Source organism: Ctenopharyngodon idella, chromosome 11 (assembly GCF_019924925.1).
Source record: "Ctenopharyngodon idella isolate HZGC_01 chromosome 11, HZGC01, whole genome shotgun sequence".
NCBI classification, from domain to species: Eukaryota; Metazoa; Chordata; class Actinopteri; order Cypriniformes; family Xenocyprididae; genus Ctenopharyngodon; species Ctenopharyngodon idella.
In genome coordinates this window covers 13228764-13255484 of record NC_067230.1, presented here as the reverse complement: position 1 = coordinate 13255484, position 26721 = coordinate 13228764, and the positions used below count along the sequence as shown (strand labels likewise).

Sequence of the window (26721 nt, the reverse complement as noted above, 5' to 3'; positions counted from 1 at the left end):
AATAGGCTGTAGTGTCCCTAATGACCACTGTGTGGAGCAGGATCATGTGTAATCACATCAAATTAATGAACAAGGCTAAAAATGTGATGGTTATGGGTTGCAAGTGCCAAGAATGAATTAGATGCCGGTGCCAGGGGCCCCAAAAGTCTAAGGGTGCCCGGTTCTTCGCCAGGGTCCTCTGGCCTCATGGGGCCATAATTATGCCTTGCCAAAAATGCCTAGTTTGAAGCAAAATGGCTTAGTGGGCTGGTAACCAAAGGTTTTAGGTTTGAATCCCAAGATACTTTGGATAAAAGCACCTGCTAATTTGTTCTTCTCTTGATATCTTTCTCAGATCAATGTTCTTCAGGCCAAAAAGAAATTCGAGATTTTGGATTCGGTGAGTGGATTAAAACACCATATTAAAGCAGCATTCTCCTTCTCTGTAGTTTGTGTATTCACAGTTTCCTCTCCTTCACAGATGCTGTCGTTCATGCAGGCTCAGTACAGTCTCTTCCAGCAGGGCTTCAACCTCCTGGATGAGATCGACCCCTACATGAAGAAGCTGGCTGCTGAGGTGAGATAGATCTACACATCTGCTCCTCCAAGATCAACATCTCATTAACTCCTGCTCATTAGGGCCTGTGTTCACCTGCTGTCCCTCGACACCTGCGCCTAATGCTGACGAGCCCCAGGCTCCACATTAACACAGGCCTAATGAGTGAAAATGAGGGATAATGTCTATCCTTGAGGGTGACAGGCACAATACATCTGCCTGAGACAGGCTTAAAGACGAGCTGAAATTAAAATTCATCCTATTTACTTATTGTGCCTGATAAGACTCATCAGCGCATGTTATTCTGAAGCAAAAAAGGTGTGTATATATACACTATATTGCCAAAAGTTTTGGGACGCCTGCCTTTACGTGCACATGAACTTTAATGACATCCCATTCTTAATCCGTGGGGTTTAATTTGGAGTTGGCACACTATATGCAGCTATAACAGCCTCAACTCTTCTGGGAAGGCTTTCCACAAGGTTTAGGAGTGTGTTTATGGGAATTTTTGACCATTCTTCTAGAAGCGCATTTGTGAGGTCAGGCAGTGATGTTAGCGAGAAGGCCTGGCTCGCAGTCTCCGCTCTAATTCGTCCCAAAGGTGTTCTATCAGATTGAGGTCAGGACTCTGTGCAGGCCAGTCAAGTTCCTCCACACCAAACTCACTCATCCATGTCTTTATGAACCTTGCTTTGTGCACTGGTGCGCAGTCATGTTGGAACAGGAAGGGGCCATCCCCAAACTGTTCCCACAAAGTTGGGGGCATGAAATTGTCCAAAATGTCTTGGTATGCTGAATCATTAAAAGTTCCTTTCACTGGAACTAAGGGGCCAAGCCCAACCCCTGAAAAACAACCCCACACCATAATCCCCCCTCCACCAAACTTTACACTTGGCACAATGCAGTCAGGCAAGTACCGTTCTCCTGACAACTGCCAAACCCAGACTCGTCCATCGGATTGCCAGACAGAGAAGCGTGATTGGTCACTCCAGAGAACACGTCTCCACTGCTCTAGAGTCTAGTGGCGGTGTGCTTTGCACCACTGCATCCGACGCTTTGCATTGCACTTGGTGATGTAAGGCTTGGATGCAGCTGCTCGGCCATGGAAACCCATTCCATGAAGCTCTCTACGCACTGTTATATTTATATACACACCAGTCAGGCATAACATTATGGCCACTGACAGGTGAAGTGAAAAACACTGATTATCTCTTCATCACGGCACCTGTTAGTGGGTGGGAGAGCATCCCACCCACTAACCAACTGGGTCAGAACATCTCCAAAACTACAGCTCTTGTGGGGTGTTCCCGGTCTGCAGTGGTCAGTATCTATCAAAAGTGGTCCAAGGAAGGAACAGCGGTGAACTGGCGACAGGGTCATGGGCGGCCGAGGCTCATTGATGCACGTGGGGAGCGAAGGCTGCCCTGTGTGGTCCGATCCAACAGACGAGCTACTGTAGCTCAAATTGCTCAAGAAGTTAATGCTGGTTCTGATAGAAAGGTGTCAGAATACACAGTGCATCCCAGTTTGTTGCGTATGGGGTAGCATAGCTGCAGACCAGCCAGGGTGCCCATGCTGACCCCTGTCCACTGCTGAAAGCACCAACAGTGGGCATGTGAGCATCAGAACTGGACCACGGAGCAATGGAAGAAGGTGGCCTGGTCAGATGAATCACGTTTTCTTTTACATCACGTGGATGGCCGGGTGCGTGTGCGTCGCTTACCTGGGGAACACATGGCACCAGGATGCACTATGGGAAGAAGGCAAGCCGGCAGAGGCAGTGTGATGCTTTGGGCAATGTTCTGCTGGGAAACCTTGGGTCCTGCCATACATGTGGATGTTACTTTGACACGTACCACCTACCTAAGCATTGTTGCAGACCATGTACACCCTTTCATGAAAACGGTATTCCCTGGTGTCTGTGGACTCTTTCAGCAGGATAATGTGCCCTGCCACAAAGCAAAAATGGTTCAGGAATGGTTTGAGGAGCACAATAACGAATTTGAGGTGTTGACTTGGCCTCCAAATTCCCCAGATCTCAATCCAATCGATCATCTGTGGGATGTGCTGCACAAACAAGTCTGATCCATGGAAGCTCCACCTTGCAACTTACAGGACTTAAAGGATCTGCTGCTAACATCTTGGTGCAAGATATCACAGCACACCTTCTTATGCCTGATCGGGGTGTGTGTGTGTGTGTGTGTGTGTATATATATATATTCTCTGCGATAAAAGTGTTTTTATAAATTAAATAAAAAATAAAAAACTTTATAACAATGTCCTTTGTGTTTGTATTTCAGTTGGATCAGCTGGTCATAGATTCAGCTATGGAGAAGAGAGAAATGGAGCACAAACATGCCACCATACAGCAAAGAGTGAGAACATCTGTTTTCTTTGATGCATCCTTCCTCATTTTCCATATCTTTTCATATCTTCCATCTTTATTGTCCATTTGTCTCATTTTCTCTTTTAATTCTTCATTGTCTCTTTCTCCTCTTCTTCTAACTGCCTCTTTCCATCTAATGGGTGATGTGACATTATTTCCAGCCATCAAACAATCAAAACAACTATTTCCTCTCATAATATATGAAACCCACATCCTATACAATCTTCCCTCCTCAGATCCTCAATTTAATTTGACTAGACAGATCTAGGTGAATTCTGAATTATTAATCTTAAAATAAAAAAGTGCTAGAAGTGGTTTTCTGCTGAGAATCAGGTGTCAGGTGAAGTTATTTCCTCTGAAGCAGCGACACACTTCCTGCCATAATATTGTCCTATCACTCAACTCCTTTGCCGTCATGTTTACACTTATCTGACAGTTCGCATCAGCGTCAGCGTGTCTGAGGAACTTGGCCGCCAGTGATAATTCTAGAAGAAAAACTCTGCCTTCATGTGTTTGTGTGTGTTTGTGCTTCAGCTACATATGTTCGCCTCCATTTGTTTGTAGCGTCTTTGTTCAAAGTGCTTCATCACCATATCAATAAAGGATGATGTCCTGCCCTGTCCAGATCGCCCCGGGAATTTGGCCCTCAAGACACACGCACACGCTCGCTAACGTCCATCTGCTAGCACATTGCTAGCCAGCAGGGCATCACTGCCAACAGATCCAAGCCCTTTTCCATGTGACCCTGAATCTTTGTCTCAGCTTGTCTTTGTACAGATTCCAGTAGTATTGATAAAAAATGACCATATTTCTAAACAAAAGACCGTTTATTTGGCCCTGCAGATTTAGAATTGAAAATGATTTGGGTGTGTGAAAGCAGAAACCAATTCTAAAATGGATATAAACACCTCACAGTGATGGAGAGAACATCAATCATAACTTTGTGACAGCGCAGGGACTGTTTGCATTGATCATTGGGACCTGGACGTGGCAGTTTGGCTCCGTTAATGATCTAATGTCCATTACTGAGATAATAGATGTGGTTTGTAGAACTGAGGTGCAGTTGTTTGTGAATGCATGCATGCATTAATGATTAAATGAATTAATTTTCTTTCTCTTTTTCCTCACTGTCTGATCTTACTGTGCCGCCCACATCCAGACTTTGATGCAGGTAAGTCCATTTTTCTTAGTTCACAAGATGAATGAATGGCAGCAATGCTCATTTTGATCTTGGTTTGGCAAAGAGTCCAAAATGAAAATTTTTCCAGCCACTGGTCAGTAAATTGAGAAAATCTACCAGCCACTAATATACATTGCCTACCATGAAACTGTATTTTGGATTATTTTATAGAAAGTATATTTTTGTCCACATGACAAAGGAAGTATATAGCTGTTTGTAACAAACAGATCATTGGTAATCTTTAAAAACACTAATAATTTAATAACACGGTTAAATGTATTCTTAATCAAAATTTTTAGTATGTTGTAACACCTAAATTCACTAGTAGCATTTAAAATAACTAATTTTAGTTTTTAGTGTTATATTTTAAAATATTTTAGACAAAAATACTATACATTTTATTTAAAGGCACAATATGTAAGATATTTGGATTAAAATATCTAAAAACCACTAGAACAGCGTTATACATTTTGTTGACTTGTGTACTTACATTATCCTAAATGTTTCCAAGAATGTTTAAATCCAGAGACATAAGCAATTTAAACCAGGACACGAACTGTGTCCGTGCATCACCTATCAGTGACATATCCGCGTTACCCTCAATTTCCGGTTTTATTTTGTAGAAACCATGGAAACACCAAACACACTTTTATGTTTTATTAGACAAGGGAACAACTGTTTGGATACATTCATAGACAGAAATGTATAGAAAATTTATTGACATAGACCTCATGTTTAATATGATAGTTTCATCCTTACATCTACTATAATACAATATATTGTTAGTCTCAAGAGTATTTACATTAGTTAATAAATACGTGGATCCGCATTTAGTATTAGATTGTCCTGAATTTTGTTCAGCATGCCAGAGGTTCTGGGTTCTAATCCGCCCTGGTATAATTTATTTTATATTTTCTCATTAAAACCAAAGATATTCATCAGTGATTGTATATCAAAAGCAGGGAGGGGCACTTTTATGTATATTTTGTTTTGTGATTTCACTGGTGATTTCACCGGAACAAATAGAGAGTCTCCGAGACAGCTTTAAGCGATAGATTGTGTGAAGACTGCGCAGTGTGCACGAGCGCCAAGAGAACACTATTGCGCCACTGATAACAGAGAGCGGCGACGAGTACTCAGCATGATTTCAAAAACAACACATCCCAGCGCCAGATTGTCCAATTTTTTAGCACAAACAAATTGCTAATCAACTAGAGATGCTTCTTTTGTATCAGATACATCCGTGTCGCAAGATGTTTCAAGAAGTAGTGGGGACAATATTGACCCTGGCAAAAAGTGGTGGGGACATGTCCTACCCGCAAATTACGCCTATGATTTTTAACACACTCTATCTGTATCTAATATGATAAAACTGCGTTACCTCATACGCTTGACCGGAAGAAGCGGAAGCAGCGACTGCGGCATAATAAAAGTTCCGCTGCTCTCGAGGCGTGTGTCACGCTCGTCTCTCATTAGCAGTCGCTCCGGCGGCCTCGTTCAGCTCCAACATCACTCGCCCTGCTCTGCTTCATACTACAGTAACGTTAATAATCTCATCCATGAACATGATTTCTGCTCGAGTCCCGTTCCGATTCTTTTCCACTGGCTGTGAGGTGAAGACGACATCTCCCATGATTCCGCGCTCAATCTCAGCATCATCAAGCTACGCCTTTGTTTTGAATAAGTGACCTCTAGTGGCGAAAAATGACATATTGTGCCTTTAAACAAAATAGATTGTTTAATATCTGCCATTTATCAGTTATCGCTAGTTGCTAATAAAGATACAAGCCAATTTATATGCTTGTTTCTGAAAATTAATTTTGTGTTGAAGTAACATTTTGCATTTTTTTGCATTTGCATTAACACAGTACATTTTGCATTTTTGTAGATGCTTTTATCCATTTTATTAGTGTATTTAGGTTATACATTTTCCCGGGTATCAAACCCCATGACCTTGCTAGCATCAGGCTCTAGCGGCTACAACAGAAACTCATGATGTTTTCCTTCTCGGGTCTCAGTTGTCTCTCAACAAATGTGTTTGTATGAGGTAGTTCAGTCAGCCTTAGGGATGGATTGATTCATGATCTATAAAGAATTGCTTTATGGCAGTCACATGCCCTGTCTGGTGTAATCGGTGTGAGCAGGATGGGGGAGACGGTGGCATCATAATTTACATGGACAGTACAACGTTTATCCCATTCAGGTTGTTTCATTCCTTGTAGTGACAATCAAAGAACTTTTCCCTGGAAAAGACATTTTCAGAGCAGCCCGTGTCTATTTGTCTATTATGTTTTAGATGTTTAAACAGCAGCATTGTGGATTAAATTTACTTTGTGTGCATTTTGTTTTTTTGGAGAATAAGTCTTTTGAAAAAAAGCAGGCACCAGAAATTGATTTCCATGTATTTTGAGGCTGTCAGAGCCACGTGAGGCCGAACGTTCCTCCTCACCCGCGAGCTTTTGTGTCACTGGGACACTGGGGAATTTCATCTCAGCAGAGCTCTAAGGAGCTTATGAAACTCTAATGAAAGCCAAAAATGTATTTTTCTATGGATTTCCTCTTCTTTTGTACGTGGAACCAAGGCTCTGCAATTCAAATTCATGTTTATACCACTTAAAATCTTAGTAAACTCATATTTTATTATAAGCAAATGATGATAATAATAACAAAAATAGCAAAAATGTAAATAACACACAATTTAAAAAAAAAAAAGTTTCTCCTGTTAACTTCACATGCCTACATATCCCTCTCTCTCTCTCTCTCCCTCTCTTTCTCTCTCAGTAATTCTCGCTCACTTACAGTCTCACTTTCCGAACGAATCAATGCACGGCACGTTCACTCTTCATGTGTTTGCTGTTCTCACGAGAGCTGCCATGTTGATTTCAGATGTGTGCTGTTAAGAATAGAATCTAGGATAGGAAGAATTATTTTAACATAAATTTACAATCAGAGTTGGTTTGTGAATAGAAGACATGAAGTTCATTAATTCATTAAAATATACATTAAAATGTACATACAATGACTTGACTACATCTATTTTATGAGGGACATGTTTATAATTTAAATTTTTGGGGGGCATAAAGTGACATGGTTCCACTGACTAGATATCAAAATGAAGAAAAAAGCTTCATTACCACCATAATGCATTGAAAATCTGCATACGATTTTTGCATTCCTGTGTCCATTTTAACAACTTAGTATTTTTCAACTAAAACCATACTTTATCTGATCAATAACTTCTCATTAATGAGTGAATGTGCAAAAATGTCAAAGTTTTAATGTTTACTACACTTACCCTGTTTTTATTAACCCTCTGGTGCTCTTTAGTCATTTTACATTTTGTTTTTTAGTTTGTTTTTTTGTCATTTTCATTTTTTTTTACTTCATGGTAAATGGTACGAAACTTGGTAAAGGTTTTGGAAAAAGAAAAAAATCATTGACATGATTCAAAAAGGTTAAATGGTCCTGAAAAAAAAGTCGCACTTGTAATGTTGGCGGTCAAAAGGACCGCATTGGAAATGAATAGGAAGCGAATTTCATTTAGTGGAAACATTTGGTACTGCACCCAAACAAAATCTTGCTAAAAGCTCAGTTTTTTGAGATATCAACCTCAAATTTGGAACACAACTAGTTTAGAGTTATGGCTTTGAACTCCTTTTAGAGTTTTGTCAAATATATATTTCATATAAAATGTACAAATAGTGCTTTTGTGCATTTTTCATAATTAAAAACTTAAACTTCTATAACTTTTTAGTTTCACTTATTTTTCATTTCAGCAATAATCTGCCAAGTGTTTTCTTTAAAAAGACACCAAACTTAATCTGTGCTCCAAAGATTGTGACAATGTTGTTAATATATTAAAAGTACTTAAACTAAATTCATGCGGTGCAACTAACATGCAGCTCCAGGTGTGTCTGTGTTGAGACTCTCGAGTCATCCGAGGTCTGGAAGTGTCTCCGTGGGCACTTTGCCTACTTCTGCCCTGGCCAGCACCGCTAAACATAGCAGATGGCAGAGACCCGATGCTTAGGGAGGGCAAGAGGTGGCGCGCCAAAAACATGGACAAATTAGTGCCACCAACTGTCCCGAACAGGCGGAGCTTGATTTAAAAGTGCTGCACACACAAGTGCACACGTGTGAGTGTGATTGTCTGCAGGGCAAGACTGTTATTTAGAACATGACTTGCAGATGAATTGAACCTCCTATTTCTGTAACAACAACAACAAGATTTTAGAGGGCAACATGAGGTAATCATTTAAATGACAAAATCTGTTAGAGGCCTCAGCAAAGCATTTTGATGTGGCATCCTGTTTTTGTCCACTTCCAAGCTGCTTTTGCTATCAATAAAGGCATATAGACTAATTTAGTCTTCTTTGTGTGAGGAAAAGACTAGAATAGCCTTATTCGGTTGTTAAGTCTGACGTCACGTGGCAGCACTTCCAGGTCCAAACGCTCATACCACAAGAAAACAACAAACGGTGCTAATATACACACATGATGTGGTGTAATACTACCAAAAAAGTATAATCATAACCTTTATCTCCATACCAAAATCTCAGATAACCAGACAGTGATTGATCTTATAAATCGTTAAAATATTAATGTTTGTGACGCTGTGAGCACGGAGACTGTTGTGTAGACTGTAAGTATTTTAAATGTTTAACTTTTTTAAACTGTTAAATGTTTAATATGAATAAATAGCGCTCATAAACGGCCATTGAGATGGCATTCTCAAGTGAAACGAGCCGGGGCTTGGACCCAGAAACGGCGTTCCTTACGTCACAACTTAACAAGCAGATATTTATGGTATAAAGCATAATAAAAGTCCTTATTCATGATAAAAGTTCTTATTCATCTCTAAGCTGTCAGATCTTTTTCGTACTTCCGCATATTCAAACGTTCCTCACAATCGGTTATGCAACTAAAAAATGACATTTGACATGATTCATTATAAAAAAAAAAAAAAAAGTTTTGTTACCAGTCGTGACATTATTTGTGCATGGGACTTTCAGTTTTAGGTAAACTCTCATTTTAAAAGTTGCACAAATATTTATAGAAAAAGAATTGGGAATTTTGGCCCCAACACTATTGTTTTACACACACACACACACATGCACACACACGCACACTTTTTTACTGTATTTCTGATTAAATAAAACATTAAAAAACATTAAAAACTCTTACTAACCCCAAACTTTTGTACAGTAGTGTATGTCTAGTAATGGTCTTCAAGGTCTTCAAAGTTATAAGATAAAAGGAAAAGCAGAGTACAGGGACAAAAATAATTGTGTAACAAAAAAAGGAATTTGAATTACAAAGAAAAGTAGGTTACCAAACAGCTAAAGAAGAAAAGAACGAGGAACATTTGACCTGCGGATGAAAGAGAGTGAGAAACTAATTTGGGAGAAAGAGAACAGCTGTAAAGTCAGTAATAAGCTTAAAGCGTGCAGCATGGCATTCAGTACGTTTCGTCCCGTATGTTCTGCACACTTCCACAAAACAGCATGTTGTCCGGTGACCAGTTGACCCCTAGAGGTGATTAACATCTCTACCAAGTTCAGTCACACAGCCTGTGAGAAACAGTTCATCACAGTGTTATTTATTTTAGTGCCATTGAGAGACTATTATAGTTTTTTTTCTTTCCATTTTCATTTTAATATTAAAGTTTCAGTAATTTTGTTGTTTTTTGTCATTTTTTTAGTTATTAGTTTTTATTAGTATTGTCAAAGATGCTTTAATATATTACATGTTTTATTAGACAAGGGAACAACTGTTCAGATACATTTATATACAGAAAACTAATCATGTTACGTCACGTTTAGTCTTATTGTTTAAATCTAATTTTCTTGATTTTCCATGCTTTTACCATGCCTCAGAGAAAAACACTATTTTGTCAAGTATCTAACATAGCATAATCAGATGCAGCTTTATTTTTAGTAACAGTAATACAGAATTTTCTTCATCATACATTACGTTTTAAAATTACTTGCATGCCATTTATCAACACAAGCTATCCAGCATTTAATATGATATTCTAAAATCGATCTATCTTACTGCAGTGTGCAACAGTGTCTCACAGCAGCCATCGAGCGAACACACAGAGTAACGTTATAACATCATTTTCAACAGTTAAATGTATCTAATATGATAAACAGCGCTGCATTACCTCATACTCATGACTGGAAAAAGCGGAAGTGGCGCCGGCGACTGTGGCATAATAAAAGTTCCGTTGCTTGTGGTGTTGCGCAATCGCTCCAGCGACCTCGTTCAGCTTCCACAACACTCAGTCCTGCTCTGCTTCATACTACAGTAACGTTAATAATCGCATCCATGAACATGATTTCTGCCCGAGTCCTATCCCGATTCTTTTCCACCGCATGTCCCAAAATTCCTCGCTCAAACTTGGCGTCATCAAGCTACGCCTTTGTTTTGAATAGGCGTCACCGCCTTCAAGCCTTCTCAGAGTTATAGTCATTTATAAATATAATTATGTTTCAAGTTCTGTTTTGTTTAATAATGCATTAAATATGGATATTTAGGTGGAGGGTGAACCAACTCCAGGGTAAGGCTAAGGAGATGCTCTTCCCTTTTAAAAACACAAGTGGATTTCCTTGAAATAGATTCAGGTTATGTTTCACCGTACAAAACTACACATCCCAGCATAAATGCTCCTGATTAGTTATTTGTTATTAAAGCATCTACGTTCACAAACCACTGTTAATTTAAACAGAAAAGCAAGCACAATGAATCTCTTATTAGTGGTACCTGCCGTAAGGCGAAGCACACTATTATCTCATGTGTTTCTTTTTCTTCTTCCATACAAAACTTCGACGCGTAACTTGTCCGCACCATTTGTCGTAGACCCATGAATGAGGCATCAAATCATGCGAGCATTGTGCTAGCAACATGTTAATCGTGTTAACATTATTGCTAGCAACATGCTACTTGTGTTAGCATCTTACTTAGCATTGTGTTAACAATATGGTAATCATGTTAGCGTCATGTTAATTGTGTTAGCATCTTGCTAAGCATCATGCTAGCAATATGTTAATAATGTTAGCATCATGCTCAGAATATCATAGAGACATGGGGTGAGCTTTTTTGACTGACACTATGTGTTTGCGCACAGCAAGCACCATTCACATTTTCTTCAGAAAATGTACATATCTAGTTTACTTATTTGTTCTTTATAATAAGAGGATTTGCGAGCATGCAGAACACCGCTCAAAACGTTGGAGTTTTTGTTCAGTGCTAACTTAAACACCTCTGATTGGTCATTGCGTTCATGAAATCAACAGATATGTTTATGATTGCTAAACGCTGCAAAAACACATTGTAATAGAAACCTTTGACATTCTCCAGAGCGCAAACACAGATACACACTGTGGGCAGTTTGCCAAATAAGTTTCACCAAAATGCTATTATTATTACAGAGAAAACTGATCCTAGACCAGCAGCTATGGGCAGCTTTTCCCTCTAAAAGCAGTCAGAAGCAGCAGCAGTCAGTGGTTTGAATGAGAAAATTTCACGCTATCTCAAGTCCATGGCCAGAGGAAAGTAAGCCTTGCCCAGCCTTACACACGCTCTGATTAAATTTCTGAAGAAAATGTGTTAAAGTCACTGTTGTAGAGATAAGTGTTCCTGTGAGCTAAATGCTGCTGAAGGCATTTCGACATGGAATAAGTGAATAGCCAAATCCATGGAAATAATGTTTTTTGCTCTCATTAATAAGTTTTCTGAATGACTATGCGAATAGGGGTTGTGTCATTTTGGGGGGGCACTATCCCCCAATGCCCTCTCTTGGCGACGGCCTGCACAGACCCCTCTCAAGCCCAAAACTTGGGCTCTACTGATTTGGGCCAGTAGCAACTACCTAGTAATGCCCTAGCAACTGCATAGAAATACGCTAAAAACCAATCAGAACACCATAGCATCTGACAACTACCAGCAGCATCCTGCCAGTTTTGCAAGGACAGAATCTTCAGAAAATGTAAACGTCTATATATCCAAAACATTTTCTTTATAAATGACATGATATGAAAACAGACAGTGAACGCGGCCAGCTGCGATTCCTGAGCGAAGCCGTGGGCGGAAGCATCCTGTTGATTTATCAAATGATTTATCTGTTAAGATGCCTGAACAGTGTCTCTCTCCCTCCAGTGACAGAGTTACGATCTCTCTGGCCGTCCCACCACCTCACCGTTTTACTACCTCCTCATGTTGCATCTGTCACTCCTAACACATGCGCACACACTAACTCACTCCTCTCACACTGGTCTTTTATTCACATGTAACCCACTTGTGGTACCCTTGGGGTTTCCCTTTCACAGAGTTACGGTATTTCGCAGACTCAGCTGCACTAGGTTGGGTGTATGAGCATGCGGTGCTAACATATAATAAGACAATAAAAGCCTGTGAACCAAATTGCGTTTGTTTATTTCGCAAGCTATATGAGAACATGAGCAATTTTGTTTCTTTGTTTTGAAGGATTTGGCAAATAATTGTACTCGCAGTTTCGCTTTTATCTCAAACCATGTTTGAGATGATGAAAAGGAGAAATCTTTTCAAAATCTACTTGAAAACACGTGTGCCAAGTTCTTAGAAATGTAATCTTATTAATGATGGTTTCATACATTTTTAACAAAAATTGAATGACTCTAAAAAGGTCATGTGGCGCAAGATCAAGAAAAAAATATTTAAATATTTTCCACTATTTATCATTACTTTTATCATTCATTTTAAATGTAATTAAAAATATAAAATAGATTTTTAGTTATTCCATTTGATGTGAAAAGATCAAAATATCACATTTTCCAACAACTTTTATATAATATTAATAACTAAGTTCATTAGTTATTAATGTTATATAACATTTATTACAAATGTATTATATATAATTTTACAATATATGTGTAATATTTTGTAATACATTACTTTCTGAATCGAATGCTCTACTAATTTAAATTTAAAGGCCAAACTATTTTTGCTTAGAAGTCATGTTATGAATATACATTGATCTTACACTAAAAATGCTGGGATAAAAATAACCCAAGTTGGGTTGAAAATAGACAAACCCAGCGATTGGGTTGTTTTGACCCAGCAGTTGGGTTAAATGTTTGCCCAACCTGCTGGGTAGTTTTATTTAACTCAACTATTGTTTAAGAATTACTGCATTGCTTGCTTAAAATGAACCCAAAATATGTTGGAAATGAACATTTATTAATAAGTTTAATGAATAATTATTAAACAATAAACATTTATTAAATTGCTTATTAATAAATGTTCAACTTTTGATTATTATTGTTGCCTCTAGTAATTGTGTCTGATTTTTAATTTCCAACCTATTTTGGGTTCATTTTAAGCCAGCCATATAGTAATTTTTAAACCGTAGTTGAGTTAAATAAAACTGCATAGCATGTTGGGCAAACATTTAACCCAACCGCTGGGTTTGTCCATTTTCAGTCCAATGTTTTTAACCCAGCATTTTTTAGAGTGTATGGCACTAATTAAGGTTCACCCAGTTTAGGTGGAGTAACTTGTCATTGTAGAATCAATAAGGGCATTTTATCTTAATCAGTTTTAAATTTAGATTATCAATAATTATTGATTATCTGTTGTGGTCTGTTTTTGCTTCATAAGAGAAAGATTGAAATCCTTAACAAGTGGAATATCTCATGTAATCCACTTGTTAGAGAGTGTGAGAGCTGGAAGAAAAAGAGGGATTTAGGGGGCAATAACGCCTGCTTGATTAAACAGTAATGATCCTGCGCGCTGTCAGACAGATGGACGGGACAATTTAAAACGTGAGTGTGGAGCGCGCATGAGTTTAAAGGAGAGCACCTCGCGCTCGTAAATCCGTGAATGACGCGGTGCTTCTGTACGTGGCAGTGAAATAATGTTTGCGGTCGGTTCTCTGACTGAGGTCAGGGGGCAAAGCGAAGAGCAGGGCACATAAATCGACAGCTGTATGCTAATCATGTGAATATTGAGCGGTAGAGGCGTGATGCGCAGGCTTGCCGGTGGCATTCGCGTGTCGCTCGCGCTTGAGTGAGGAGTGTGCACGAGATCGATGAAGCGCGTGCCTTTGACTTTGACGTGAGATGACTTCACTGTAGGGAAACAAGACTAAGCTCTTAGGGAAAGTGCTTGTTGCTCCATTATTACTGATGCTTCTGGATAAACATTTTTTAAAGATGAAGATATTCGGGAGATTGAAGTATACCCTGGTGAGTTAGAATAAATTATTTGTGTTTTATGTCAGTAGAAGCTAAGATATTATTTGTTGCATGTTCTGTATATCATTTTTACTTTTATATTTTCTTGAGTAGTCAGTATATGTCATGTATTATTTAGTTAGTGTTTATTTTACTTATTAATATTGCTAGTACATTATTTATTTAGTACAGAGGTCTTCAACCGTTTTCAGATCAAGTATGTTTTAGTGGATAGAGAGAGGTGGAGCAGGGACTCCCTTGTTACATATACTGTAAATCTGAGTGTTGCATTTTAAATATAACTATAAAACACTCTTATAGTACCATATTAACCCTATAAAGCCTAACATGAAATAACAGGCTGATAATACAAAACATTTTTTTTTTTAAAGTTTGCATATATGTTTGAGTATCATATTTGATACATCAGACTTTTATAGCTCATATACTATGATATAGGAGAATATGGAGCTCATATTGAGGAGATTAAAAACACCTTAATTTTTATTCCGAGAGACTGTGCAAAAGTATGAAATTTGGTGCAGTTATATTTTTGTCCAAAAAAAGATATTGTAATGTAAATCAGTATGAAATCTGTATAGCAGACTACTTACATAAAATGCATATAAATATTAGTTATCACTCTATATCTGCCAATGATATGTCTTATTTTTATGATCAAAGCTTTATAGTTTTTATTGTGGGGGACAAATGTGTAATGCAATGCAATACACTGATGATTGAGAGAGATAATAAATGTTCCTCAAAAGACTACATATTTAAGCGTATTTTAAAATGATCTTCCTAAAAACAATATTAAAGTTATTTTTACGTTTACTTTATAAATATCATTAAAGATTTCAATCGTGTACCACGACCTGAAGGGGGACAGATTTACAATTATACTAAAATGCCTTTTGCTAAAAAATGTATAAACTATCATAGTAGGCTTGGTTTAAAGCCATTAAAATAATCATGATTGATGTACAGAGTCATATACTTGTACATTTTAATTTTACTGAATACATTTACTTATAAAATAGTTGTGTATATGCATATTTCCTTGGTAAACATATTTACCAAAATATTATAGAGTGGTTAAAATTACTTGAAACATTTTAAAATGTATTATTTTTTACAGTTTTTCATATTCTTTAGATTTACTTTCAGTCTCTTTCATATTATTTTGATGATGAGCGATCTTGAAATATGACTCCCCATGAGGATAGTAGTAACAGAAATTGTTGGCCTTGTGGGTACATTTTTTTTGGTCCCTGTGAAGAAAACCGCTTATAAATCATGCTAAATTATTTTTTGAAAATGTAAAAATGCAGAAAGTTTTCTGTGATGGGTAGGTTTAGCAGTAGAGTTAGGGTTAGGAGATAGAAAATGTCATTAGCTCAGTATAAAAACCATTACGCCTATGGAATGTCCTCGTAATGATGTACAGGTTTGGCTATCCAAGTAAGGGCCAAATGTCCTCACTTATATAGTGAAATATTATATGACAACCGACTAGTGAGGGCATTTTACTGGTCCTCACTAGTTAAAAAGGCTTATAAAGCAGACAAAACATGTAATTATTTAAATCTTGTTTTGCACGTGTTTCTGTGATCGGTAGGTTTCGGGATAGGGGTTGAGTTAGGCCGTTAGCCTGACATAAAATCAATGGAAGTCTATACAATGTCCTTACTAATGTAGTAAAACAAACGTGTGTTTGTGGTTAGAGCGCAAAACTTGAAACAGGCATTGGAATGTCAGTGTCATTGATGTTGGAGGAGGAGAATCATTCATTGAGCATTTTAGAAAACATTGCTAACATCTCAATCGCAGCACAGTTGGTATATAGATTGAGCAATATGTCAAAGTCAGAGGCTGCCAGTCATTATTGATTGAAATGAGAGGGATTAGATACGGCTGCTGCGGTCATGGGGATTATGTTTTGACTGATAGGGATTAAGTTTTGTCTTTTGTCTGTCTCGCAGAAGACTTAACAGAATAATAAGGGTCCTTAGTGCTGACTGACAAGATCCCGTTTCTGTGACCTGCCTGAATCACTTAGAGCTGCTCTGTTTTGCATGACAGGATTTTGCTTACGATGACTCCAAAGTGGAATTCAATGTGGATGCTCCTAATGGTGTCGTGATGGAGGGATACCTGTTCAAGAGGGCGAGCAATGCTTTCAAGACATGGAACAGGTAAGAACAGGCTCTAAATGTATGATTTTCCATGCATTTTGTGGAGAAAATCTGACATTGTGTTTTCTTCTCGTACCAGGCGATGGTTTTCGATACAGAACAGTCAACTAGTGTATCAGAAGAGACTAAAAGTAGGTGGTTTAACTTTGCTACATTCATCTATATAGAACCTTATAACCTATATCGAACACTATATAGACCCATAAAGGGTTCTCTCAGATGCTTCATATATTAGAACCTTGTAGTTCATGTTATGGATTTATTTTCATTTTTTATTTTGATGACATTTTATGAAACAGCTCATAAACATACTTTATCACTAGAAAAACATGTTAAAGGGATAGTTCACCCAAAAATGAAAATTTGATGTTTATCTGCTTACCCCCAGGGCATCCGAGATGTAGGTGACTTTGTTTCTTCAGTAGAACACAAATGATGATTTTTAACTCCAACCGTTGCGGTCTGTCAGTCGTATAATGCTTGTCAATGGGAACTCCATCTATAAGAGTCAAAAAAACATGCACAGACAAATCCAAATTAAACCCTGCGGCTCGTGACAACACATTGATGTCCTAAGATATGAAACGATCGGTTTGTGCGAGAAACCGAACAGTATTTATATCATTTTTTACCTCTAATACACCACTATGTCCAACTGCCTTGAGCATCCGGTGTGTGAGGTCTGAACACGCGTTCTGATGACGGAAGTGATGTCTCGTGCTTATACTTCAGTGAGTTCGAGACATAACTTCAGTTGTCAGAGCGCGTTCAGACCTCACACACCGGATGCTCAAGGCAGTTGGACATAGTGGTGTATTAGAGGTAAAAAATTATATAAATACTGTTAAAAATCATCATTTGTGTTCTACTGAAGAAACAAAGTCACCTACATCTTGGATGCCCTGGGGGTAAGCAGATAAACATCAAATTTTCACTTTTGGGTGAACTATCCCTTTAAAACCTGTTAAACATGAAAGTATTAGGCAATCATTTAAGACATTTCTCCTTTTATAGAACCCCACTTAAATGTAGTATTCAGATATTTACTTCTACACATGATTATTGTGACCTGACATTGCAATCTGCCCTGTCGTAGGACGCTTTGACTGTGGTTGTGGAGGACCTACGGCTTTGCTCTGTGAAACCATGTGAGGACATTGAGAGAAGGTTCTGTTTTGAAGTGGTGTCACCTACGAAGTGAGTACTGTGTCATATGTGCTCTCTGTGTGTGTGGGTATGTACAGTATCTAATATATGAATCAACCCCTATCAGGAGCTGTATGCTGCAGGCTGAATCTGAGAAGCTCCGTCAAGCTTGGATTCAGGCGGTACAGGCGAGCATTGCTTCTGCCTACAGGGAGATTTCTGAAAACTATTACATAGAGGTCAGTCTGTCTTACTAACAACTGTGTCAGTGTCACAATATGCATGGCATTACACATCAATATGAACTGTAAAACTGGTGAAAAGTAATTTTATAATTCGGATCAAAGTTTGGAATCGAGTCAGTTGCAAACAGGAGTGTCTAATATAAAGAAAAAGAAAAATTTAAGTTTAAATCCTCATTTACAGTTCTAAATTATTAACCCAGAACAATCTTTTACAATCTGAACTAATTTGCCTTGCCATAAAAAGGTCAAATTATCAGATGTGATGTCATTTCCTGTTTTATGATTCTCTTTTCTGTTGGTCACACTACATGACAGGACAAAGGTTTTTCAAATATTAATAAGCAGTGAAGCACTTATGCTCCCCAAAAATACATGCAAGCATACCCATCTTACTTTCCAAAAAAATAAAAAATAAAAAATATTTTTAAAAGTAAAGTTATTTATAAATATCATAAATTAATAATTGATAAATATCATTAGATTTTGAGGGGATTTACACCACAACATTTTACAACCTGAACTAACTTTGCCTTGTCATAAAAACATCAAATTATCAAATATTTTAAGATACATATTGACCTTGACATTCAGTTATGGGGATCTTCATAGGCCCTTTCTGTGATGTCATTTCCTGTTTTATGATTATTTTTTTTTTTCTGTTAGTCTTTAAGTATTTTCCAGAAAGTTTGAAAATATATTTTGAAGATATTTAGATAAGAATTATAAATTATTTATTCATATAATGTTACTTTTGGGGGAGTTGCACCAAATGACATTACATGATCTGAACTAATCTTGCCTTGTCATAAAAAGATCTAATTATTATAAGATGCTTATTGGCCTTGACACACAGTTATGAGGGGTCTTCTCTGTGATGTCATTTCCTGACGTTTTTCTGTATGTTGGTCGCACCACATGACAGGATCAGCTGTTTATAAAATATATATATATATATATATATATATATATAAAAAAAGAACTTAATTCAAAAACATAATACACTGTCATCACAGAAGAGGTGTATTCCTCATTTTATATACGAATAGCATTTTTAAGGTTTTTTGAATAAATTCATAGATCTGGACAAAAATGAGCCCCGTGCCATTGACTCTATTACATAAAGTGCATTTTACATAGTTTGAAACGTATCAGTATAAACTCTTTCTACTACTTGACAGCGTTTGGACAGGACAGCATCTCCCTCCACAAGCAGTATAGACTCTGCCAGCGAGCCGCGGGAGCGTATTGTTAGAGGAGAGAGTATCCTACAGCGTGTCCAGTCTCTGCCAGGAAACGAGATCTGCTGCGACTGTGGCCAGGCAGACCCACGCTGGGCCAGCATCAACCTCGGCATTCTGCTCTGTATTGAGTGCTCTGGCATTCACAGGTGAGAGCTTGCTTTGTTTTTTGGATTTTATAACAAGTTATAAGTTATAACACAAAGCAATAAAAAAAAACAAATGGTGATTTGCACCCTTGAAGTGCACTTCGGGAAGGGGAACCATTTGTAGCAGGGGCGTTTCCTCCGAGGAGGCAAGGGAGGCAGTGCCTCCTCAAAAAATTGGATGAGAAAATAATCCATATAACAAAGATAAAACAGTATAAATATTACAAAATCTTACATTAAAATGTGTATAAATCACTCGTTTTTTCTAAAGTAACAAGGGTGAAGTTACAACAGGAGTCCTCTCTTGCCTCCTCTGAGCCCATTGAGTTTTAACAGACCCCCTAAAGCAGGCGGTGGGTTTGGTAAGGGGAAACTGAGAATGAATGGGGGAAAGTCATGTGAGAGGAGGCAATGCCTCCATCATGCTATGATTGGATATGATTGGTTATGGTTGGATATGACTTATCGGTGCGATAAATCCCGCCTTTTGTTTTCGTGCCCATTCGCAAAAAGTCTGCAAATTCCTGTTGTAATAGCAGCCAATGGGGTGATGGAAACAACGCTGGATTGTCATGGTAAAGTTCCAGGTGAAGATAATGGAGGAAATTACATTATCTTTTGTTGCTTCCTTCACCAAGTGTGTTCCAAACAGTTACATTATGTCACGCAAGTGCCCTGCTTCCTCCAAAGTCCCCGCTTCAAGGGACCTTCGGAGTGAGAGGGGCATAGGGATGCTTACTTCCGATTGGACTTTGCCCATAGACTCTCTAAACATCTGAGAAGCCATCTGCTTCCATATTGTTTTGACTGAAGATAGACAGTCCTTAAAGCCACCTGCGTCAGTGCATTTATCCTGTCTACATCACCCATGACAAATTGGACCCAACAGCAGAATGGCTTTACATCCCTATGACGCTCGTGAACATACTGCGTCATACCCTCAGGGCGAAGCACCTTTTCTGCTCCATCAGTTCCTCTGCAGATTACCGGCGCCAGCCTGCTAATCAGATTAAATCTCTCCTACCTCGTCAAAGATGCGCGTCCATGACTGCACTCAAGATAGAAGCTTCATAACACACAGAGGCATTAGATTTGATTTGCTCAGACAAACAGGGGCTGCAGATGGAGATCTGACAGATTCTGATGGGTTTCTACAGGAGGCTGACACAAATGTGTACTGCCATTTTTCGACTTTGACTAGCATAAGTGAAAAATGTATTTTTAATCAGGTTATGTCACAGCAAAATATAACCGAATGTATAAAATGTATGTGTACCTAAATCAGAATAATGCCATGTTGAAGATTCTTGAATATAGGGTAAATGTTATGATCTCTATTCTATCTCTACAGGAGTTTGGGTGTCCACTGCTCTAAAGTTCGCTCTTTAACACTCGACACATGGGAGCCAGAGCTTATGAAGGTAAGACCTGTGTAAAGAAGTGAGATCTGTAAGGGTGAATCTCATTTCACCCCAAACAATAAGTCAAGCAAAAAAAATATATATATATATATATTTTGCTTGAAGAAAAAGTAAAAAAAAAAAACATAAATGTATAATACATATAATATTAAAATATAATATTAAGCACATGTTCTCCCCCAAAATCTTCATTACCTTTTTCATTCTCATTACTATAATGCAGATAAAGAGAGATTATTGAAATTGTAAAGTATTCATGTACCATTGTAGTATTTGTTTTACTACCTTTAATTTGGTTATGCGGGATCCTTATTTATGAAAAGTGTTCATTTTCTTTATGACATTATAATTTATTTTCATATAATAGAATAATATAATATTTATATTATTGTTTTTTACTATATTATAATCATTTTTATGATGCTGAAAATTTACAGCTTTACAGTCACATGAAATAATTACGTTTTTAAATATATTAAAATAAAAACAGTTATTTTAAATTGTAATATTCCACAATATTACTATTTTTACTTTTATATTTGATCAAATAAATGCAGCCGTGTTGAGCAGGAGACATCTTTCAAAAACATAAATCTTACTGACCCCTAACTTTTGAATGGTAGTGTATATTATCACATTTATTATATATAAATATATGTGTATATATATATATATATCACATCTATTAAATATTATACATTCACCCCAAACAGTGTTGGGGGTAACGCATTACAAGTAATGCGAGTTATGTAATCAGATTACTTTTTGCAAGTAACGTAAAGTAACACATTACTTTTAATTCTACAACAAAATATCTGAGTTACTTTTTCCAAATAAGTAACGCAAGTTACTTTGTTTTCCCATTGGGAGTAAGTGCCGAGGCGGTGTGTGCTGTGTGAATGTGATGCTTATTCTAGTTCTTGACTAAATGTGAGCATTTATTTACTCATCTTACATCTCACAAAAACAGATTCGGTATTCCTCAAAATGAATAAAAACAGTCAAATGCAATCTCAGAATATTACGCAAACCTGCAGTAATTAATGTTAAATAATACAAATATACTTGATGTATTTAATCTCACTTTATTAACCAATGTCTTTGCTGCTGTCACTCGATGATACTCTTAAAACATACAAATTTTTAAAAGTAACTTTCCCCAACACTGCACCTGGTATAGTTTCATATAATCCTATACCATAGTTTACTGTACTTCCATTTAGTCATAAGCATCAATTTTAGATATGCTTATTACATGGTTTTGGTTATAATATTTTTTGACTTTTATTGATTGAATAATGCTTTATGACTGTTTTCTCTCTAGTTAATGTGTGAGCTTGGCAACACTGTAATCAACCAGATTTATGAAGGTGCATGTGAGGAACAAGGACTCAAGAAACCCGGTCCCAACAGCTCAAGGTCAGTGTGTGGCCAAATCTCTGCCATTGCTCTGTATAAATTGCCAAAATCTATAACTTGGATGATATTTTTTTTTCCTTTTGATGCCATTATATTTTCATATGCTGAATGTTTCATTAATAGAAGCTTCCGTTTCTGCTTCTGATGTTTCATTTAGGCAGGAGAAAGAAGCGTGGATCAAAGCGAAATACGTGGAGAGGAAGTTTCTGAAAAAGATGTGTGGCTCCGAGGCCCTGGTGGAGGGGAGCAGAAAACCACATCACTGGAGCGTGAAGAAGTGCAGGAGACACAACAGCTCCATCAGAGCCCCTAAAACACGCCGGAAATACAGGCACGACGCCGGGATCGTATCGCCAGCCAATCTCTCCGCTGGTAATTGCTTGGTCATTTCTGAACGTGTTTGTTCTACTCACCTGAGTGAGAATTGGACAAGTTGGTCTTATGTCCGGTCATCTCAAGTTGACATAATGTCCTTTTGTTTTTGTCATCCTCAGCTGCAGCAGCTGCAAAGTTTCGGAGAGAATCTTTGTTTTGTCCCGACGAGCTTGATTCACTCTTCTCTTACTTTGATACAGGCTCAGGGCCTCGCAGTAAGTTCCTTATGAGACTTTACCTTCTAAAGACCCTGACACAACCATGTCCGTCACATATATCTCCTGCTGTCGGTGTTGGGGAAAGTTACTTAAAATATTGCATTACTCCCTACTTTTACTTTTTTACATTACCTTTTACGTTGCATAAAAAGAACAGACCGGAACGCATGCAAGCTAGTAGGAGTCCTACATAGACAAGAGATAGTGCGAAGAGGTTAGAAAGTATCCGCATTTGTACAACTCTAGCATGAAAGAATACAGAGATGTTTACATGGGTTGTAACTCAAGGCTAGAGATTGATCAAAACTACACGTGTCGAACACCAGTGTATGCGTACGAGTCAAATGAAGTATACTTTCCAAGTCTGTGCGTTCGACTGTGTACGTACACTAGCGTACATATAAAAAACAAAGTATACCCAGGGCTTTATTTCACAATAAAAACAAAAAAATTCAAACACAAATGTGATGTTAATAAATAGTCATTTTTGCTTATTAGTATGTTTGCAAGGTCAGCGGAAAAGACATTGGTTAATAAAGTGAGATTAAATGCATAAAGTATATTTGTATTATTTAACATTTAACTATTGCGGGTTTGCGTAATATTCTGAGCTTGCATTTGACAGTTTTTGTACATTTTGAGGAATAACGAACAGGAAAAAAAGTAACAGATATTTTGTTATAAATTTAAAAGTAATGTTACTTTACTAGTTACTTAAAAAGTAATCTGATTACTTAACTCATAATCAACATTGATTTACCCCCAACACTGCCTGTTGTTTCGTTCAGAAAGAGATGATTTTATAGCGTGGCTACAGTAACATGCGTCTGCTCGCCTGTTTCAGATAAATTGTATGATGTACCATGTGAGAAGTTTAGCACTGAATGTTTGAGAAGGTCATGGTGTGAGTAACGTGTCCCTCGCTTGGCTCTCGTTGGCCCCGCAGGTCTCAGCAGTGACAGCGGGCTTGGCGGCAGTACTGACGGCAGCACGGACATACTCGTTTTCGGCTCAGTGGTGGACAGTGTCACTGAGGAAGGTGAGAAGACGTCCTACTTTGGTATATCTGTCTGTTGCATGTATCACCTTGTTTATCTTCCATGTCTTTCTGTTTCATTGCAGAGTGTGAGGACTCCGATGAATCCAGCGGAGAAGTTGATATTGAGCAGGAAGCGTCAGATCCAGAAGATGGACGGGAGCTTGAGCCGAGCGCGCTGCTTCATAAGGCGTCACGGGCCAGGAACCTCCCGGTCATGGCGGAAGCGCTCGCACACGGTGCAGATGTCAACTCTGTCAACGAGGAGGACGAAAGCAAGAGTCCTTTAATACAAGCCGTTACAGGGGTAAGACTTTCTGTACTGAAAAAGAAAATTGGTGTAGGATTTATGTTGAAACCATTTTCACTCATAAACTTCACAAATATTTACAGAAAAATGGCAAGTAACACATTGAAATATAGCTGCGAGCTGCAATTATCGGGGTTCAAGCGCTTTAAGACCTTTAATGCGTAAAAAGGTATTATGTTTTAATTAGCAAGCCTGTAACTATCTCGATCATAGATGGAAAAGACTATTTACAGTAAATACAGGCAATTTACCATAGGAAATATATGGTTTTTAAAGCTTTTTAACAGTTATCGAGGTTGAGCCAAAAACCTAGGACTAGTTCGCCATAGTTGGTTTTTGAAATAATCTCCAATATTTAACAAACAATTCGACAGACAGAGGCGGTGCAAGAGGCAAAATACACAATCCTTTACGCACTTGAAAAACGCGAAGGCACCCCCCCGGTGGCTTTTTTCTCACATGCCTTTAGGGCAGTGAGTCACATAGGCCCAGCAAGTTTTGTTTTGTTTGATCGACCTCCGGCAACCTTGTCTAATAGCTGCTCAAAATTCATTGGCCGATGGCGGACATGTTTTTCGAGATGTGTCAATGTCCTCATAGACAATCATGGCACCTCGGACAAAGACACTGTATGCCAATTTTCAAGTCAATCGGACTAACGGTGAGGTAGTTATAGCCATTTGCCTGTTTTTTTTTCTGTTATAGCACCACCAAGTGGCCAGTTGCTGCATCCTTTTTCACGGGACCACAGAATGAGCTCTTACATAGGTGTGTGAGTCACCGTTGTGGGAGTACTCCACCCACTTAAAATGTTTTGACTGCCCTTAGGGACCGTGAATTAAAATTTCAACTTTTTTTGATAATTTTTAACAATCAGACTCCGGAGAATCTCGCTGCACTGGTTTGGTTCCGATCAGGGAGAAAAAACCTAGGACTAGTTCGCAAAAGTAGGTTTAAAAATTGTCCGTCTTGAGCTAAGGATTCCAAAGAAATAAGACACTTGAGCCTACGCCTAATGGTTCAGGAGTCATTTCGTACTTTTCACAGCTAATAGTGTAAATTATCAATGTTTACTCAATGTTTCTACTAATGTTTGATATCTCCGTCCCTCTCATAGGGCTCTCTGATAGCCTGTGAGTTCCTGCTGCAGAATGGAGCAGATGTCAATCAGAGGGATGTACGAGGACGGGCACCTCTTCACCACGCCACGTGCCTGGGTCACACGGGGTAAGAAATGACTCCAGACAGTGACAACCGTGCATAAAAGTTTTGTTCACGAAACCTAGTGATCTGCCAATCCGGACAGTTTGGTACCAAAATTCACATGCTCAGCGCCAAGGTTGTTCAAACAGTAGGAAGCTAAACTCACCTCCACAATGCTAGGGGACTGTGGGAGGTTTGCTAGGGTGTAGATATGCAGTCATTAAGGGCTGATATACTTCACATGAAATTAAGGAACAAATCATTTCAATCAAAATCAGGCCAAAACAAAGTTTGTTTTGAGTTGGTTTCAGAAGTGTGAAATGGCTTTCCGAAAAAAGACCTTCGAACTATCATTGGTTTGTGGCGATTAGATAATAGGTAGGTGTTCTCTGAGGCTCCACCTTCTTTGATGTGGAAATCTTCTCCAGTTAATTTCTTCTGTTCAGTCAGTCATGGTCAGACGTCCTATATATTGTGCTATATATTGGGTGTAACTGTACATGTATTCGTCCTGAACCATATGGTATGGACGTCATTTTTCGGTTCATGCAGTTAGACGTCAAATACAGTCACAGGTGATCCACACTCCAATATAGAAGTGGGCACCCGTGGTAATGCAATGCTGTTTGCTAACCGCCACAACAGGAAAAAGCGCAGAACAACAACAGATAATCTAGATATGCGTGTAATATCTCAACCTGGTGTGGAAAAACATCAATAAAACAGCTTGAAAATCAATTTGCTCATTTAAAGTACAACAAACTTGAAACTGATGCGAAATCCACATGGGGGATTTTTTCACCTCACTTGTCCCTCATGCAGAATTACAGATTGTGCTGATTCCTATTCTAATGACTATATTTCACCCCCAGAAATTTGCCATACAAAGATAAATGTGACCGCACCTTAAGTCTATGAAGGTTTTTTCAACCATTTTGTCCGTCGCCAGATGAAAGTCTCAAGTCTGATCGCCTAAAAATAAGAAATAGCACTCCTTAGTTAAACAAGCTGCGCAATTTAATGTTTCATTGTTCATAGCACAAATGATGTGGGTAATTTACACAGTGAAATTTTACTTAAAGTTAATCATGCTGATTTATACATCTTGATTTGACCAAAAAACGAAATGCTTTCGACAAGCTCAGTGACAATATTCAAGATTACAGACTTATGTTGTGATGGCAACTGTTGTATTGTTATTATCGAAAATGATTGATGAAAAATAGTTAAATGTACTACTTCGGTGCACTGTCAGTGCTGGGTTGCATCAGGATGGAAAAAAAACGGCAAATGGATAATTTCGCTGTGACAATTCCTAACGGGAAGCAGCCGAAAGAGACTTAAATGGACTATTTTACCCAATATTTGTGTATGTATCTTTCTCTTACAGTTTATGCCTACTTGAGTATCATCAAAGATTTTATGTATAAGAAGACGGTGCACTCCTA

At 38.1% G+C, this 26721-nt stretch overlaps 1 protein-coding gene across 1 annotated transcript in view; it reads left to right on the top strand.

Annotated features, from left to right (window-relative positions):
* acap3b (ArfGAP with coiled-coil, ankyrin repeat and PH domains 3b) overlaps positions 1-26721 on the top strand; it is a 90912-nt gene that overhangs the window by 61170 nt on the left and 3021 nt on the right. The window contains exons 7-22 of the mRNA XM_051912489.1: positions 335-379; positions 461-556; positions 2836-2910; positions 4081-4092; positions 16401-16513; positions 16593-16644; positions 17610-17710; positions 17787-17898; positions 19083-19291; positions 20643-20712; positions 22037-22131; positions 22289-22503; positions 22626-22721; positions 23671-23763; positions 23847-24067; positions 25188-25297. Coding sequence (XP_051768449.1) covers positions 335-379; positions 461-556; positions 2836-2910; positions 4081-4092; positions 16401-16513; positions 16593-16644; positions 17610-17710; positions 17787-17898; positions 19083-19291; positions 20643-20712; positions 22037-22131; positions 22289-22503; positions 22626-22721; positions 23671-23763; positions 23847-24067; positions 25188-25297 — 1715 coding nt within the window. The remainder of the gene's footprint in view (positions 1-334; positions 380-460; positions 557-2835; positions 2911-4080; positions 4093-16400; positions 16514-16592; positions 16645-17609; positions 17711-17786; positions 17899-19082; positions 19292-20642; positions 20713-22036; positions 22132-22288; positions 22504-22625; positions 22722-23670; positions 23764-23846; positions 24068-25187; positions 25298-26721) is intronic.